We start from the raw sequence: 18,751 nt of genomic DNA, 5'->3' as shown, positions 1-18,751 counted from the left end.
TCCAAGACATCATTGCGCCTCAACGTCAAGTGTGGAAACCTGATATTACCATCTACAATAAGTAAGCTAAATTTAATGTATAGGAGCTTGATATTGCAATCCACATACAATAAGTAAAAACATTTTTTACTCTAGCAGCTAATTATTTAAAGTAGTTGTTTGTATGGACTTGAAACTTTATTCGATAGAAAGTTTAATTCTAGGTAAGTGTAAAATCGTTTTGGGGACAAGCAGAAACAGAATTTATTTTTGATGAATGAAGTAAAGAGACGGAGATCGAGATCAACAGCAGCTTTTACTGGATAATAAGTTTTAAGAAGCTGCGTAAAAGATATTTGCGTGAAATATGACTGCACTAAAACTGACATCAAAACTCAATAAATTCAAAAACGAAATTTTTAATGGTGCTATTTTCTGGCAAGTATGTAGAAAATCTACCAACAACAAAATCATATTTATAACTGTATATTTATTTATTTAAAAACCCGCCCCGTGCACATTTTCTCACTCCTTTAAGACACCATCTATAACCTGCCCACTGATGCTCATTTTTTTTCTTACAGCATCCACGATTCTTACCTTGGGGAAAGTAATATAAATGTAGCTATCAACCATAAGGGCAGAGTGCTTTGGGAGCCGCCCATAAATCTTGAAGTGTCTTGTGCTGTATGTATATCTTTCAGTATAATATATACATATACAAACCGGGTCTACTCATTGTGCCAAGTTTGGAGGGAGGGGGGGGGGTCTGCATCAGCCTTGATGTTTCTATCTATATATTTCTATTTTTAGTAAAAAATATTAGGCATATTATCTGTTATTGTGGCGGTGTAGAATACACTGAACGACTAATTTGCGTGAAATTTCCGGCGGTGGATTACTAACTTTTGGGATACCGTTCCTGTATAGTAGCTTTTTAAAGTGTGTTGAAAATAGTTTCATAATTATTATTTTTATTAATCAAATTGGCTGATAAATGCTAATTATATAATTAAAAGCTGAATGTGAAAAGTTTTCAAAGTGTAATATGTTTATGTATCCAGGTGGATGTATCTAAGTATCCATTTGACGAGAACACGTGCGTTGTTAAAGTCATTTCGTGGATGCATGACGTGTCCGCCATAAATGTAAGTTAGCTTCGCTTCGGATTGGTTGGTAAATCAACTTATATCATTCGTTGATATGAGACAAAGGGTAATATCTATTTTAATTTTCTTAATCTTCTTTATATTATAAACAGCATGGAAATTATGGGCGTTACATTTATAGCATTAAACATTCCGCCACGTTAGAATAAAGAGATTTTATGTCACCTTTTTTTTTTGGGGGGGGGGGCTTAGCGTTTAAAAACAAATATTAACAAAATTAGAAAAGTACAGAACATCTGACTAAACTTATGACAAAATCATGAAATCCGCGTCAACAAAACCTACCAAGTAAAAAGCTGTTCGTTTTTCGCATCGATAAACAAACGGAAGAAAAATCTGCCATTTTCTTACTGGAAACATAACGATCTCAAACCATGTTACAGCTTTATGTTTGATGAGCCCTTCAGTTACCTTGATGTGAAACAGCATCGCAAAGCTGCCCAGGCCCAGTGGCGTCGCTAGGTTGGGTGTCACCCGGTGCGGCACTTCGTGGTGTCACCCGCCCCCCAAGTATATATATATATATATATATATATATATATATATATATATATATATATATATATATATATATATATATATATATATATACATATACACATAGCGTATACACATACGTATGTGACATATATTTAAATTATAAACCCATGTAGGCCGACGCTGACACACACACACACACACACATACATATATATATATATATATATATATATATATATATATATATATATATATATATATATATATATATATATATATATATATATATATATATACTGCTTAGCTAAAATCTTCTCCCAGATAACGACCGGCCCAGAACCTATCAATTTGGAAAGGTTTATTCCCAACAAGGTGTTCAAAGTTAGGTCCAGTGGAGTCGAGTGCAGATATTCACGCCACTTCCAAAAATACTACAAGTACATGCTCTTCAAGATAACGCTCACTAGAAGGCCTTTGTATCTTGTTATAACGTGCGTATTTTTTTTTTATTTTACTTGGTGATATGATGTTAGCTTTCTTTTAAATGGGGAAAGTAGACATGGGATTTTAATTTTAAATCAACCGTCGTGGCTTTGGGGGTTTATTATTTGTTAAAATTGACACGGGCGCTAGGCTAATATACTCGTATCCAGCCTTTGAATGATATTAATAACACACACATTGTACATAAACAGATGTGTTTACGGTATTTAGCTTACAGACTTACATTTGCATAAAAAACTATGTATATATCTTTATAAGTCTTCATATAAATGTATATTCGTATATCTACATATATGTATGTATGCGGCTCTCTTTCCTGGCTCTAAACGCTCTTCATTGTACTTTGACTATCTATCCTTCTTCAGGGTACTACTACCGATCATGCTGTTGGCTATCTTGAGTATCCTGTCTTTCGTAATATCTCCGGATGAGAAGGACAAACTCTCTGTCGCCTTCACCATACTGGTCGCCTTCACTGTGTTTCTCAGCATTATCAATAAAGAACTGCCCAAAGACTCGTTAAAGATGTCGCTGTTGGGTTAGTATGCTTTCATTTTTATTTTTGAGATTTATATTTTTAGCACCAGGCTTAAGAGTTAAGATAATTATATACGAAACAAACACACCCAAATGATGTCCACACGCTCCTCCCCCTCCCCTTCCCGCATCACAAAGAAAGCCCTACCTCTGCTTATTATGCACCAAATTGGAAAAAAAGAAGAAGAAACGCGCTTGTTTAACACTGTATCCCTCATCTCCACATACTTCGGAGAAGAGGGATAGTTGTTTTTTTAATTAACGTTTTAAAATGTTTAATTAATTTAATCGCATCACAATATAGCATTAGGAAGGTTACACCAGACTAAATTTATTTTTTTTTTTACTTTTATTTTTTTGTGCACCTTTTCATTTGTGACCTTTCTGTGTTTAATGAATATAATTATGATAAAAAACCTTTTTTTTCTTAAAATGTTATTTTTTAATGTGAGATTTATTATTTACCCAACACACTTTAGTAACAAGACTGTTACCTTGTCTTTAACTATGTCTTCCAGTTGTGTACATCTCGCTTCTAATAATAGTTGCGATATTTGCTGTCGCGGGGAATTGTTTGGTTATTGTCATGCACGAAATTGACAAGACAAAACTCAAATCCGTCTCCGTGGACACCTTGGATGGTAGTAATGCAGTTACGACTGATAAATGGTGGAAAGTCCTAAAATCAAGAAGTAGAGCCTCGGGACTCAATTTATTGTTCCTGATATTTAATGTCATATTCTTTGTCGTCATCACAACTGTTGTTTCATGCTTTATGGTTTTTTAAATTAATTATTAATTTAATAAGATATACATTTCTGTCGTTATCACATCTGTTGTCTCGTGGTTTCTTGATTTAATTATTTTAGTGAATTATACATGTCTGTCGTCATCACATCTGTCGTCTCATGCTTTCTGGTTTCTTAATTTAATTATTATTTTAATCAAATTTACATTATGTTTCTTCATTAGTTTTAAAGCAAATTAGTATTCAGTTGAATTTTTTATTTTATTTGAACGTGTAGTGGTTCTCTATGTGTGCAATTTTCTTTCATCAGATTAAATTAACAATCAGCTTTATGTCCAAAAATAAAGCCAAATGGATTATTCCAACCAAAGTTTGTCAATTTTTATTTAAAATTTAAACGAGCAGTTATTTTTCCTTCTCTATAGGAATCATTATCAGAAGGCGTAGTTTTAGGAGAGCTTCTAGGGTGCCCCGCAGTTTCTTCCAGGCATCTATTCGGGGGGGGGGTGGCGGCTGTGTCAGTAACCATATCTAATTGATTTAGCATATTGTGTTATCAAACAGCTCATTATAACTAACTATTCTTGGAGAAGACCGTTTTCAAATTAAGAGTCCCATGCTTCTAGCAAAATATTTACAATTCTGCTAACAAAAGGCAATATGCTTAATTAAGATTAGTAATGTCTTTGATTCAGACAAAATTAGCTTTCAAAACTGTTATCAGCACATTTCGATATGCCGAGGGGAAAAAATAAGTCATCAGCATCAAAGACATGTCTATGTACTATAACTTAATAGACAAGAAAAACACTGGTCATTAAGTTAGCCACACTGCTAAATTTATAAAACTACTTACGATTTGGCTTTAGTTGTGATTGATGGTTGCCCCTCAAACATAACTACACGATCAGCCAGATATGTTGCCATGATAAAATCGTGCTCAACAACAAAAGCTGTCTTCTTTGCATGAAGAATGAACCTAGACATTGAAGGCAATCTAATTAGAGAAAATTGAATAAAGTAGATTAAAAAACATTTTTTTATTAGACTTTACACTAGACTTGCTTTTCTTTAAACTGAAGCCTCATATTCGGGAAAATATTTCATATAAAAATATGTCAAAGCACTTTAATCACTGGCTTCTTGAGTATGAATGTTTCTGGTTTTCTCCACTTAGCCCAGAAAGGGCATTAATTTACATTTTCACTAGTAATAGTTTACACCCTCACAGGAGAAGAAGACTAAGTTAAATGTGGGTGAGGAAGTTAAGTATAGCCCTGTAAAACTAGTTACCTCTTGATCACTTTAGCTGCGTGCAGACGCTGCTCTGAATCCAAGTATGCAGAAGGTTCATCAATAAGATAAATATCAGCAGGCTTTCCAAGACACAAGGTCAAGGCCACACGCTGCAACTCACCACCAGAAAGATTTTGAACCTGTGAATGTTAAATGATATACTTAACCAACAATAATAAACCGGGGGTGATCTCCCCTGAACTTTCTCGAATATAACAATACGTGGGATGGCAACTCGGAATATTGACATGATTTTTAATTACTTAAACTTTTAAAAATAGAATAGAATCTCGTAGAAAAAAGAATTACGCACCAAGCGAACGCCAAACAAAATATGCATAATAGTGCGGAATATTATTAGTACTTTATAAATTTACATGCGTTTTTTTTTTTTTTTGAGAAATTTGAAATAGCGTGAATTACTACTTCCGGTCAACGGAAATTACTCAAAATTTGATACAAGATTGAGAATTAGATCTTTTACTTACATGTGAAATTTTATTTATCTATCTGAAATAGTACTCAATTTATAGGCTTTTGAAAAATTCAAAGTAAAAAAAGTACCACTTCCGGTTATTGGAAATCGCTCAAAAGTTGATACGGATCTACGATTTTGATAAAATACTTATATATGAAATTTCATCAACCTAGCTGTAACGATACTCAAGTACTGTTATAGACTTGTCATCACGTTCATTAGATGCGCAATGGTTTTAGTCATGAAACTCAATTGTAAATTTTAAAATTTAAAGTACTGAAAAAATGCATTAATTGATAAAGTGCAATATGGTAGGTAAAACACGGATATGTTTAATACTGCCTTTTATTTATTTTATACACTGAACGTACTGTTTACTAATTATTAATCCAACTTTCCGTTTGCGGACAAGCTGGGGGTTTTATTGTCATTCACTGAATCAGGCGCGTCGACCGGCGTTTGGACTGGGTGCAATTAGGCGCCACGGGCTAAACTGTAAGCACTATGAGTTTATGTTTGCATTTAAATTGTGTTTTTGTTATGAGTTTGTGTTTGTTTTTCGTTGTTTTTTTTGCGTTTGTGTTTGCATTGTTTTGGTGTTTTCATTAGTGTTTGTGTTGTGTTTGTGTTTTCTATTTATATTGTGTTTTTGTTGTGTTTAGTTTTGTTCTGTTCCCAAGTTGGTACATTTAAAAAAAATTTACCGGTGTGGAGCACGGGTATGCAGCTAGTAAAGTATAAGGCTAACGGTGTATTCCAAACATGCACGAATTTAGGTTTTATCTTGACGCTAAAGTGCGCAAAAGTTCGCACCGTTTTACACCCAAATTTGGTGTTGTATTTACTTTAAATTCAGTCATTTGATAATTGAATGACTTTCTTGTTGTAAAGAATGTTCTTATGGAAATTCTGGTTTTCTTTGTTATTATTTCAAGACCTTCTTGAAAAAGGCAAGTCAAGTTTGAATAACTATGAAAATTTTCTTATATAAGATTTGCATGTTACTGCAAATAGGCCATCCGGCTTAATTTTCTTCCATCCATACTGCAAGATAGTCTATTTAGATCTAGATCTAGATCTAGTCATCTAGATCTAGATCTGGAATCTAAATCTTCGTTAACGATAGGCCTACATGAACCATTGATTTGACATTATTAGAGTTAAGTTTTTGTCCTAAAGTGTTCATTTATTCTACCTAAATATTTAGACTTATGATTATTGTTAAAATATAATGGTTGAGAATTTACTTCGTAATTTTTTTTTCATAGCTGCAGGATTATAATCGGTGGCAATGCTTTCACCCAATGAGTGTTGTCGTTACAAAACATCATCCACAAACTAAACATTTACTCCCATTCATGCTTACAATAGAACACTTTTATTTCCCGCCTTACTAATAGTTCTAACTTGTTTATTACAAAAATGAACTCAACGATTAAAAAGGATGAACTTAACGCTTAAAATGGATGAACTCAACGATTAAAAAAGATTAACTTTTTTTAAACAAGTTTTTTTTTTATTTGGCCCTCATCGCAGTTCTAGAAATAGCTATAAAAAATGTTATCTTCAAAAAAAATTCAGATATTCAATATTTTAAAAATAAAGATTTATTTCATATAAGTTGCAAATGCAGTCTACTCGAAAACAGTATTTAGGGTTTAAGGCAACATTTCTATTAAACCAAGTCGTTTTACTTGAAGGTTCACTTTTGTATGGCAAACTTTGATTGGCTGATAAGAAAGACATTTCTGAAAATTCTACTTCGTAGTTCTTGATATTGAAAACTTTGCAGGTGGATAATTATTTATTTTAAGACCACTTCGCTACGCTATGTTTATAGACATGTTCAATAAGGAAATCTGAAAAAAAAACTTTTGACTTTTGGCTTTCATTTTATTCTGCTTAATTAAACATTCTTAAAACATTCATCTTTAGTAAAGTCCGACAATAACCGCACAATCAAGTTTTTACAACCACAATTAGATCTATTTTAATAACATCGCTTACGATTTTTAAAATATTTACTGGAACCTGCGAGACCTCTTCCGGGGGTGATGAGGGATCCATTACTGTAAAGATATGCCTAATCCAAATGAGGAGTCTATTTACAACAGCTACAGCCAGCGCACATACAATGACGAAGCTGCACAACGACCTCTTTGACGTATACGACCCAGAAATCCGCCCCATCTTGAACCACGGTGAAAGTGTTAAGGTGCAAGTGACAATGTACCTGGCTATGATCCTTGATCTGGTAATCTCACGATTAGCTGTTCTTTTTATTACGAATTGTGCATCTATTATTGAACACACACACACACACACACACACATGAAATATTTCTATCGACGTCATTTCCAGGTATAATCTTATGTAAAATATCAAACACTTTTAATTGACCATACCTCGCCGACTCTATTTATCATATATTCTATAAACTTTAACCTCTTCATTTAAACTTCTTGAAAATAATGGCGTCGACCTCCTCTTTTCATTGACTTACTATTAGTATATTTTACATCGATAACGAACCAACTTCTTACTCATTCAATTGGCATCCTACTTCAAACACCTCAAACAAATTTCACCAAACTGACATTCACCCTAAATAGAGGTCCCATCCAGTGTTTCTTCCAGACTTTTTTCTTCCGGGGGGCACTTGACATTTTCGGGGGGGGGGGGGGGGGCGGCGGTAGACTTTCTTCGGGGGGGGGCGGACACTGTTAAAAGTATATATTTTCTTTATAAATTATATAAATTTCATTTCGTTCGGGGGGGGGGGCGGTAAAAAAATTTCGGGGGGGTCTAAGCCCCCCCCCCCCCCGAAGAGATGCCTGGAAGAAACTCTGGTCCCATCTCAAACACATATAATCACATTGACCATCAACTTACATAGTCGTCCATTCTCAAACACGTATCATACAAATGTCATAAATAAATTAATAAATATATATATATATATATATATATATATATATATATATATATATATATATATATATATATATATATATATTGTCGATCACGTAGAAGGGGCAGACAACTATCATTTAGAGATCGCTATCTACTATTTGGGTTTTAACTATATTCAATGACAAAAGGTTAGATTACAAGATTAAACACTAGAGATCGCTGTTGATTTCCAAGAGGGGACACACCGCTGTCTTTTAGAGATTGTAAAGTAGTAAAATATTTCAGTCAAAGCCTATATAGATTTAGTGTCAACTTCTTTTAGAACTAATTACTAAAAAGTGAAAAAAAAAATTAAAACCTTATTTGTTCTTAAATTTTGCTGGAAGTATTATGTGTCAATTTGTTAAGCGCTTGTAGGCCGTTGACTGCTTTTCTTACTGACCGGGCTTATATAACCGAGGGTTTAAACTCGAGACTTTTCGGTTCAGCAAACATGAGCTTTACCAACTCGACCATCTTCTGCATATTATTCAAAACGAGCCGGCCCGCGGCGTATCATACGCCGCTATTTAGTTGTTGTTTTTTCTACTTTTCAGTAATTCAAAATTTGTGAATTCGACAGTACCAACGCTGCCACTGAAAATATTTCTTTAAAACACTATAAGTAGCTCGTTAAGGACCATAACCCCCCTCCCTTCCTTTCCCCCTCCCCCCCCCCCTACGTTTAAAATCGTTGGCTCTGCTTGTAAACATTTAGAGTGAACACAGCTCACTAAAACCATGTAGGGGTGGGGAGGTAGGGAGCGCGTTTACAGCTTGTTTTCTTGGCGCGTTTGCAGCTTGTTTTCTAGCGGCTCCCAGAAGAGAATTATATATATAGATAATGAATATACATGAAAGTTTAGGAGAGATCATTACAGGGGCGGAACTACAGTGCCGCCAGACCCCGCAATGAAGGGGGCCCACGCCATTTAGGGGCCCACGGCCGACCCTAATAGTTTTTATTATAGTTAAAAAAATCTAATTTTCTTGCAATTTTTGACTTGATGTTTGTTTTGTAAAACGATTACCATAGCTGCGGTTAGATTATCTTTATTCTATAGACACCATCCCCACGCTCTTGTATATTCTTTTTCCAATTCCATGACTTATTTCCCTTTTTTAAATAGTCAAATTGGGGTGCTCATAAGCTCCTTTTAATAGATTTGTACTAAAAAAATTAAAAAGAAATTACATCTCTTACTTAATATTTTTTCATATAGTATTTACTAAAGAATGAACTTTTATAAAAAGGAAATGTATTTAAAATTAATAATATAAATACAAAAAAAAAACATAAAAATAATCATAACACGAGACACCATTACTTCTACAAAGATTTCATGTTTTATATTCTTTTGGCCGAATGGATTTTAGAACCCATAGCAGATAGGATTAAACTGATTTACTCAAAACACACTAAAGCACTTACTCACATGACATGATGTAGTAATTTGTTTTAATTGGAAAAAGAACCCATTTTTATTCAAAACCCGAACAGGCCAGCAATGAGTATCCCATGCTCTGGTCGTATTTTGTGTTTGTATATATATATATATATATATATATATATATATATATATATATATATATATATATATATATATATATATATATATATATATATATAGGTGGGGGGGGGCTAAAAAAAAATTTGCGGGGTGGCCATTTTTTTTTAGTTCCGCCACTGGATCATTACCGCTTTACTTTTGATATCTTTTGTCCTTGAGGTCATTTGTTTTTCTCACAGGATATCAAGAAACAGGTGTTAAAATTCAGCGGTTTTATGTCTTTTGTAAGTAAATGATTTAGATGATAGTTGTTAACTTGCATATGTATATCAGTTGTTTGTATGTGTGTTTGTGCGCAGTATTGTAGGAATGTATATTGTGAACACACCGGTCCGTATTCACTATGTATCATTTTGCTAGGATTGTCTTTTACCAACCTCAACTTTTTTTTTACGTATACACATATTAATATATATTTCATACTATGAATATTTACAAGAAATGGAAAGATGAATTGTTGGTTTGGAACACATCAAAGTATGGCGGAATTGAAGACATCATTGCGCCTCAACGACAAGTGTGGAAACCTGATATTACCATCTACAATAAGTAAGCTAAATTTAATGTATAGGAGCTTGATATTGCAATCTATATATAATAAGTAAAAAAAATTATTAATCTGGCAGCTAATTATTTAAAGTAGTTGTTTGTATGGACTTGAAACTTTATTCGATAGGATATTTAATTAAGTATAAAATCGTTTTGGGGACAAGCAGAAACAGAAGTTATTTTTGATGAATGAAATAACGAGGCGGCGACCGAGAACAACGACAGCTTTGGACAATAGGTTTTCAGAAGCTGCGTAAAAGATATTTGCGTGAAATATGACAGCCCAAAAAGCAACAGCAAAACTCAATCAATTCAAAAATTAAACTTTTAAAAGTGCAAGTATGTAGAAAATCTACCAACAACAAAATCATATTTATAACTGTATATTTATTTATTTTAAAAACCCGCCCCACGCAACTTTTCTCACTCCTTTAAGACACCATCTATAACCTGCCCACTGATGCTCATTTTTCTTTCAGCATCCACGATTCTTACCTTGGGGAAAATAATATAAATGTAGCTATCAACCATAAGGGCAGAGTGCTTTGGGAGCCACCCATAAATCTTGAAGTTTCTTGTGCTGTATGTATATCTTTCAGTATAATGTATACAAACCGGGTCTATTCATTGTGCCAAGTTTGGGGGGGGGGTGTCTGTATCAGCCTTGATGTTTCTATCTATACATTTCTATTTTTAGTAAATATATTAGTCATATGATCTGTTATTGGGGCTGTGTAGAATACACTGAACGACTAATTTGCGTGAAATTTCCGTCAATGGATCTCAAACGTTTGGGATAATCCCTATGTTGCAAACTCTCCAGGGGTCGATCGAAGAGCAAAAATTTGCCATCGGGATCAAAAAGCTTTATGAAAATCCTGCTTTTTACGCTCATGTTCGTGCTTTTCTACCGTCAGAATGTTATCCATTTGATAGAACGGGTTGTCTTGTATACTATTATATTTTCTTGCTGTTCATATAGTTATGTATTTATGTTTGCTTGAGACCACTGTACCTGTATAGTAGCTTTTTAAAGTGTGTACGGCAAGTTGGAAATAATTTCATAATTATTATTTTTATTAATCAAATTTGCTGATAAATGCTAATTATATAATTAAAAGCTGAATGTGAAAAGTTTTCAAAGTGTAATATGTTTATGTATCCAGGTGGATGTATCTAAGTATCCATTTGACGAGAACACGTGCGTTGTTAAAGTCATTTCGTGGATGCATGACGTGTCCACCATAAATGTAAGTTAGCTTCGCTTCGGATTGGTTGGTAAATCAACTTATATCATTCTTTGATATGAGACAAAGGGTAATATCTATTTTAATTTTCTTAATCTTCTTTATATTATAAAGAGCATGGAAATTATGGGCGTTACATTTATAGCATTAAACATTCCGCCACGTTAGAATAAAGAGATTTTTTGTCCCCTTTTTTTTTGGGGGGGGGGGGGCTTAGCGTTTAAAAACAAATATTAACAAAATTAGAAAAGTACAGAACATCTGACTAAACTTATGACAAAATCATGAAATCCGCGCCAACAAAACCTACCAAGTAAAAAGCTGTTCGTTCTTCGCATCGATAAACAAACGGAAGAAAAATCTGCTCTTTTCTTACTGGAAACATAACGATCTCAAACAATGTTACAGCTTTTTGTTTGATGAGCCCTTCAGTTACCTTGATGTGAAACAGCATCGCAAAGCTGCCCAGGCCCAGTGGCGTCGCTAGGTTGGGTGTCACCCGGTGCGGCACTTCGTGGTGTCACCCGCCCCCCAAGTATATATATATATATATATATATATATATATATATATATATATATATATATATATATATATATATATATATATATATATATACATACATACATACATAGACACATAGCGTATACATATACGTATGTGACATATTTAAATTATAAACCCATGTAAGCCGACGCTGACACACACATATATATATATATATATATATATATTGTTACGTACCCCCTTCTCTAATCCTTTCGAACTAGTCAGGGGATCGTAAACAAGAAGAAGAAAAATAAAAATAAATAAATGCCAACTTCAGTAATCTCTATTTATTCGCCACAAAATACAACATCTAACATTAACCCGCCACCACATGGAACACAATAGGAAAAATACACAACTATCTACAACTAAAGTACTTAGTACGACTACCCTACTTGTCCCTAACCGTCTAGCCTAGCCTAAGTCTAAAACATGTCGTGGCTTTCCACTAGCTCACAGAGACGACCCCATGTCTGTCTCCTCTAAACCTAGCTATCCGAGACGTCCGTCCGTCTCCGTGTGTGTGTCCCGAGTGTCTGTCGAGAGTGTGAGTGTCCCTAGTCTCCGGTCTACCCTCCTAAAGTACTCAAGTCGTCCCCCGCTAGTGTGGGAACCTTGTTAATCGAGCCTGACCCCCATGTCGGGTCAGGTCAGGACATGACCGTCCATCTCGGCCCTGTGCGATCTGGAAGGTTTTCCCAGCCGTAAATCACGAGTTCTTGGCCACGTTAATAGCTCGGACCCCAAGACACCAGGTATGCACCGCCCACAGCGTGGTAACCAATCCGGTGTGGCCGTCACGGCCCAAAGGTTCTCACGGCCTATGCTGGCCAGTGCATTAACATGCCTAAGCATTTCATTTTAATTACCTGGCCCTCCTCGATGGGACCAAACCCAGGTAAAAATCACTTGGGTTCGTAACACCCCCACCCTTCAAGAAATTAATTCGCCACCACATGGTGAATTAATTGAACATCTCTTACTAGACAACCATCCCAATCTCACAAGTCCTCAAAAGTCCCAGAATAAACCTAAATGGGACTAAATCCATTTAACATAATCATTACTAAAAAGATAAGAAACGTGAATGATTTAGTCACAATAACAAGTTTGACTAAATACACCAACCACAGTGTCATCAAACATAGACATCAAAGTAAATAAAACAGCAAATCTGCAACACATGTGTCACTGTCGCAAATAATGCTAAGATTGAAAACCAACAGTCTTCGTTTTATTGATAGTTACGTCATCAGTCAACAAAACTTGTCAATACAATTAAAAAGTGTCACGAATTCAACAGCATGTAAAACATCAATAACACATTTTTTTTTCAAACAAGACATGTAAAAGTGTACATTCTTTAAGCCTGAAAACAGTTCATTTTGATTAGAACACTTGCATCCTGGGAAAACATGAAACAGTCTATCTTGGAAACAGTTCTAATAGGTTTGAAACACAAATTAGTTTTCCGTCTTTCGGGTCATCATGAGTCCGTAAACATAAAACTTTAGCCGAACTTTATACCGGCGCAGCACAATTTTAGTGACAGAGTTATTGTCCGTCCACAACAACAACAACTCGCACATGAGGCGTGGTTTCACAGGACTGCTTGCACTAGTGCCATGTTTTGACACGATGTTAATCCTGAACACCGTGTCATACAAAGAGGGAACGAGTACACGCCCCGTCTCCGTGAAAGCAATGGGGTGTGCGCTCGCTTGTACGCACCCTCGGTTGAGAGAAGTAGCGTGACCCGCTGAGGTCACCGTCTCCGGGTTGTTGGTTTTGACCGGGTCGGTCAGAGAACAATAAATCACCTCCGTGATAAGGGGAGGGAAGCCTGAGTTAGGCTCAACTCCTAAACAAGAGGTAACAACTACGCTTGTCACCGACGTTGACAAAAGATTCGTCGTCTCCTCAAACTCGGGATGTAGAACACCATCCGCGTGACCTCCAGGTGAGGTCATGGCCTCCAGGTTGCTGGTCTTGACCGGGTCGGTCATAGAACAATAAATCACCTCCGAGATAAGGGGAGGGAAGCCTGATTTAGGCTCATTTCCTAAACAAAAGGTAACGACTTTGCTCGTCACCGCTGACAAAAGATTCACCGACTCTTCGATCTCTGGATGTAGAACACCATCCACGTGACCTCCAGTTAAGGTCATGACGCCTTCAAGATGACAAGTAGTAAGGTCTTGATCAGATGCAGTTACTGGTTCAGGTTCAGACGAGGACAGCCTGTTCTCATGGGTATTCACTCTCTCGGTGGTTACCGTGATTTCAGCGGTGGTTGTAACCACTGGTTCTGATATTGACAGCCCCTTTTCATGACTGGTCAACATTAGAGTGGTCGCCGTGATTTTATCTAAACCAATAACTTGCTGACTGCCTTCAGCACTTGTCGGCACACAACTCTCAACTCGTAAGCTATCAGCACGTTTTGACGTTTGTGCTGGTTCTGCTAGGTTAGAGTCGACTTCAGGGACTGAGCCAAAGCTAGTGGCAGCCTTAGTCTGAGACTGACATAACTCACTACCAACTCTATCAGACAACAAACTATCTTCATCTCTATACCGATCCTCGGAAACTACTACACTAGCCTGAGAGAAAACAGAGACAGATTCTGGAAAGTCAAACAACCCACTAAGCTGTGCCTCCTCCCATAGCCTAAGTAAATCCCGTTCCCTCCTGATCTCTAATAGTTTAACTTCATGTCCGAACAGTTTCTCTAAACTTTTAATGTTAATTTCCTTCCAAGATTCTAACATGAATATATCCCTCCTGATCTCTAACAACTTATCCTCTTTTTCTCTCGTGATCTCTAACAACTTAGCTTGATACTTCCTCTCAATTTCTTCAACCCTAATACGTCCTATCTCATAATATTCTATAGAGTCTAGACACTCCTCCTCTAATCTACCTGTATTTACCAACTCAACACAAATATGATCTCGTAGAACTCTATCTCTATCCGAGACATCAACCTCTAGTCCTAGCTCCTCAACTAGACGCAACAACTCTACGCGACAAAACCTGTCTAAAACTTCTAGAGTTGGACACTCAATAAAACTCATTACGTCCATGATTCACACTTACGGAACTTATCCAGCTAAATGGTGGCGGTTAACTAAGAAAATGTGGCTTACAACAAAAACTTTAACTTAAACACTACAAGTACGGCTATCACCTTTGACACTTGAAACAGGTAGACACCAGCTATACTGGGCCAACCAAACTAAGATATCCAGCTACACTGGATCACAAACGATTTACTCACGTATACTGGGAATTGACCCTCCAGCTATACTGAGCAAACCAAACAAAAATTACGAATTTATTCACGTACCTGGGAATTGACCCTCCAGCTGTACTGAATAAACCCGAACACTCCAGTTCCACTGGACCAAACAAAAAACATTCAAGTATACTGGGCATTAATCCCTCCAGCTATACTGAATAAAAATAAAAATTCCAGCTCTACTGGACCAACATAAAAACAGCATAATAAACTCAGTGTCAATACAAAGGTGATAAGCTCGCTACTTACTCAATGTTTGGAAAACTCTCCTGATTCCGTGAACAACTTTACTCTCACTACTCATAAAACTTAAAACTAAAACACAAGCTCGTGAGCCCCCAACTGAAAATGGCATCAAAAGAAACTATTCAACTCGTTGTCTGTCCTATCCCGGACTCTAGCCGCCAATTGTTACGTACCCCCTTCTCTAATCCTTTCGAACTAGTCAGGGGATCGTAAACAAGAAGAAGAAAAATAAAAATAAATAAATGCCAACTTCAGTAATCTCTATTTATTCGCCACAAAATACAACATCTAACATTAACCCGCCACCACATGGAACACAATAGGAAAAATACACAACTATCTACAACTAAAGTACTTAGTACGACTACCCTACTTGTCCCTAACCGTCTAGCCTAGCCTAAGTCTAAAACATGTCGTGGCTTTCCACTAGCTCACAGAGACGACCCCATGTCTGTCTCCTCTAAACCTAGCTATCCGAGACGTCCGTCCGTCTCCGTGTGTGTGTCCCGAGTGTCTGTCGAGAGTGTGAGTGTCCCTAGTCTCCGGTCTACCCTCCTAAAGTACTCAAGTCGTCCCCCGCTAGTGTGGGAACCTTGTTAATCGAGCCTGACCCCCATGTCGGGTCAGGTCAGGACATGACCGTCCATCTCGGCCCTGTGCGATCTGGAAGGTTTTCCCAGCCGTAAATCACGAGTTCTTGGCCACGTTAATAGCTCGGATCCCAAGACACCAGGTATGCACCGCCCACAGCGTGGTAACCAATCCGGTGTGGCCGTCACGGCCCAAAGGTTCTCACGGCCTATGCTGGCCAGTGCATTAACATGCCTAAGCATTTCATTTTAATTACCTGGCCCTCCTCGATGGGACCAAACCCAGGTAAAAATCACTTGGGTTCGTAACAATATATATATATATATATATATATATATATATATATATATATATATATATATATATATATATATATATATATATATCTACTGCTTAGCTAAAATCTTCTTCCCCAGATAACGACCGGCCCAGAACCTATCAATTTGGAAAGGTTTATTCCCAACAAGGTGTTCAAAGTTAGGTCCAGTGGAGTCGAGTGCAGATATTCACGCCACTTCCAAAAATACTACAAGTACATGCTCTTCAAGATAACGCTCACTAGAAGGCCTTTGTATCTTGTTATAACGTGCGTATTTGTTTTTAATGTTTCTTGGTGATATGATGTTATCTTTCTTTTAAATGGGGAAAGTAGACATGGGATTTTAATTTTAAATCAACCGTCGTGGCTTTGGGGGTTTATTATTTGTTAAAATTGACACGGGCGCTAGGCTAATATACTCGTATCCAGCCTTTGAATGATATTAATAACATACACATTGTACATAAACAGATGTGTTTACGGTATTTAGCTTACAGACTTACATTTGCATAAATAACTATGTATATATCTTTATAAGTCTTCATATAAATGTATATTCGTATATCTATATATATGTATGTATGCGGCTCTCTTTCCTGGCTCTAAACACTCTCCACCCTACTTTGACTATCTCCCCTTCTTCAGGGTACTACTACCGATCATGCTGTTGGCTATCTTGAGTATCCTGTCTTTCGTAATATCTCCGGATGAGAAGGACAAACTCTCTGTCGCCTTCACCATACTGGTCGCCTTCACTGTGTTTCTCAGCATTATCAATAAAGAACTGCCCAAAGACTCGTTAAAGATGTCGCTGTTGGGTTAGTATGCGTTCATTTTTATTTTTGAGATTAATATTTTTAGCACCAGGCTTAAGAGTTAAGATAATTATATAAGAAACAAACACACAAATAATGCCCAAACGCTCATCCCCCCCTGTCCTTTCCCGAATCACAAAGAAGGCCCTACCTCTGCTTATTATGCACCAAATTGGAAAAAAAAAAAGAAGAAACGCGCTTGTTTAACACTGTATCCCTCATCCCCACATACTTCGAAGAAGAGGGATAGTTGTTTTTTTAATTAACTTTTTAAAATGTTTAATTAATTTAATCGTATCACAATATAGCATTAGGAAGGTTACACCAGACTAAATTTTTTTTTTTACTTTTATTTTTTGTGCACCTTTTCATTTGTGACCTATCTGTGTTTAATGAATATAATTATGATAAAAAGCCTTTTTACTTAAAATGTTAGTTTTTTTATGTGAGATTTATTATTTACCCAACACACTTTAGTAACAAGACTGTTACCTTGTCTTTAACCATGTCTTCCAGTTGTGTACATCTCGCTTCTAATAATAGTTGCGATATTTGCTGTCGCGGGGAATTGTTTGGTTATTGTCATGCACGAAATTGACAAGAAAAATCTCAAATCCGTCTCCGTGGACACCTTGGATGGTAGTAATGCAGTTACGACTGATAAATGGTGGAAAGTCCTAAAATCAAGAAGTAGAGCCTCGGGACTCAATTTATTGTTCCTGATATTTAATGTCATATTCTTTGTCGTCATCACAACGGTTGTTTCATGCTTTATGGTTTTTTAAATTAATTATTAATTTAATAAGATATACATTTCTGTCGTTATCACATCTGTTGTCTCGTGGTTTCTTGATTTAATTATTTTAGTGAAATATACATGTCTATCGTCATCACATCTGTCGTCTCATGCTTTCTGGTTTCTTAATTTAATTCTTATTTTAATCAAATTTACATTATGTTTCTTCATTAGTTTTAGAGCAAATTAGTATTCAGTTGAATTTTTTATTTTATTTGAACGTGTTGTGGTTCTCTATGTGTACAATTTTCTTTCATCAGATTAAATTAACAATCAGCGTTATGTCCAAAAATAAAGCCAAATGGATTATTCCAACCAAAGTTTGTCAATTTTTCTTTAAAATTTAAACGAGCAGTTATTTTTCCTTCTCTATAGGAATCATTATCAGAAGGCGTAGTTTTAGGAGGGCTACTAGGGTGCCCCGCAGTTTCTTCCAGGCATCTATTCGGGGGGGGGGGGGGGCGGCTGTGTCAGTAACCATATCTAATTGATTTAGCATATTGTGTTATCAAACAGCTCATTATAACTAACTATTCTTGGAGAAGACCGTTTTCAAATTAAGAGTCCCATGCTTCTAGCAAAATATTTACAATTCTGCTAACAAAAGGCAATATGCTTAATTAA

The 18,751-nt window shown here is 36.1% G+C and overlaps 3 protein-coding genes, 1 long non-coding RNA gene and 1 other non-coding gene across 5 annotated transcripts; 3 read left to right on the top strand and 2 right to left on the bottom strand.

The window, feature by feature from the left end:
* The first annotated feature begins 3 nt into the window (after window positions 1-3).
* Window positions 4-3,582, top strand: LOC131939106 (5-hydroxytryptamine receptor 3A-like). Its single transcript, XM_059297336.1, has 6 exons — window positions 4-61; window positions 564-666; window positions 1,044-1,127; window positions 1,950-2,119; window positions 2,498-2,670; window positions 3,188-3,582. The coding sequence occupies exons 3-6, from the start codon at window positions 1,104-1,106 to the stop codon at window positions 3,454-3,456; spliced, it is 636 nt and encodes a 211-aa protein (XP_059153319.1). The 5' UTR covers window positions 4-61; window positions 564-666; window positions 1,044-1,103; the 3' UTR covers window positions 3,457-3,582.
* Window positions 3,583-4,022: 440 nt separating this feature from the next.
* Window positions 4,023-7,258, bottom strand: LOC131939086 (protein Pixie-like). Its single transcript, XM_059297318.1, has 4 exons — window positions 7,217-7,258; window positions 4,711-4,853; window positions 4,274-4,396; window positions 4,023-4,059 (listed from the first exon to the last, which is right to left on the bottom strand). Exons 1-4 carry the CDS (start codon window positions 7,256-7,258, stop codon window positions 4,023-4,025), a joined length of 345 nt encoding a protein of 114 aa, XP_059153301.1.
* On the bottom strand, window positions 4,100-4,190 carry LOC131939129 (small nucleolar SNORD12/SNORD106). The gene has a single exon (XR_009386390.1). It is a non-coding gene; the product is annotated as a small nucleolar SNORD12/SNORD106 (small nucleolar RNA).
* Window positions 7,259-7,327: 69 nt separating the features above from the next.
* On the top strand, window positions 7,328-10,229 carry LOC131939029 (uncharacterized). The gene is made up of 3 exons (XR_009386382.1): window positions 7,328-7,445; window positions 9,894-9,938; window positions 10,154-10,229. It is a non-coding gene; the product is annotated as an uncharacterized LOC131939029 (long non-coding RNA).
* Window positions 10,230-10,793: 564 nt separating this feature from the next.
* On the top strand, window positions 10,794-18,385 carry LOC131939110 (5-hydroxytryptamine receptor 3A-like). The gene is made up of 5 exons (XM_059297338.1): window positions 10,794-10,845; window positions 11,430-11,513; window positions 16,614-16,783; window positions 17,162-17,334; window positions 17,848-18,385. Exons 2-5 carry the CDS (start codon window positions 11,490-11,492, stop codon window positions 18,114-18,116), a joined length of 636 nt encoding a protein of 211 aa, XP_059153321.1. The 5' UTR covers window positions 10,794-10,845; window positions 11,430-11,489; the 3' UTR covers window positions 18,117-18,385.
* Window positions 18,386-18,751: the final 366 nt, after the last annotated feature.

Source organism: Physella acuta, unplaced genomic scaffold (genome assembly GCF_028476545.2).
Source record: "Physella acuta isolate Inbredline_101_S28 unplaced genomic scaffold, ASM2847654v3 ptg000264l, whole genome shotgun sequence".
Classification (NCBI taxonomy): domain Eukaryota; kingdom Metazoa; phylum Mollusca; class Gastropoda; family Physidae; genus Physella; species Physella acuta.
Note: the sequence above shows the minus strand (reverse complement) of the source record. Positions and strands in the feature narration are given on the sequence as shown.

What these genes read in the sequence shown, in the direction of transcription:
- LOC131939086 (XM_059297318.1), bottom strand. Translation starts at nt 7,258, where the DNA reads ATGGATCCCTCATCACCCCCGGAAGAGGTCTCGCAGGTTCCA. An exon ending in AAGAGGTCTCGCAGGTTCCA is followed by an intron (nt 4,854 to 7,216) that starts GTAAATATTTTA and finishes TAACATTCACAG; the next exon opens with GTTCAAAATCTTTCTGGTGG. An exon ending in GCAGCTAAAGTGATCAAGAG is followed by an intron (nt 4,397 to 4,710) that starts GTAACTAGTTTT and finishes TTCAATGTCTAG; the next exon opens with GTTCATTCTTCATGCAAAGA.
- LOC131939106 (XM_059297336.1), top strand. Translation starts at nt 1,104, where the DNA reads ATGCATGACGTGTCCGCCATAAAT. An exon ending in ATGACGTGTCCGCCATAAAT is followed by an intron (nt 1,128 to 1,949) that starts GTAAGTTAGCTT and finishes ATCTTCTCCCAG; the next exon opens with ATAACGACCGGCCCAGAACC. An exon ending in GTTAAAGATGTCGCTGTTGG is followed by an intron (nt 2,671 to 3,187) that starts GTTAGTATGCTT and finishes TATGTCTTCCAG; the next exon opens with TTGTGTACATCTCGCTTCTA.
- LOC131939110 (XM_059297338.1), top strand. Translation starts at nt 11,490, where the DNA reads ATGCATGACGTGTCCACCATAAAT. An exon ending in ATGACGTGTCCACCATAAAT is followed by an intron (nt 11,514 to 16,613) that starts GTAAGTTAGCTT and finishes CTTCTTCCCCAG; the next exon opens with ATAACGACCGGCCCAGAACC. An exon ending in GTTAAAGATGTCGCTGTTGG is followed by an intron (nt 17,335 to 17,847) that starts GTTAGTATGCGT and finishes CATGTCTTCCAG; the next exon opens with TTGTGTACATCTCGCTTCTA.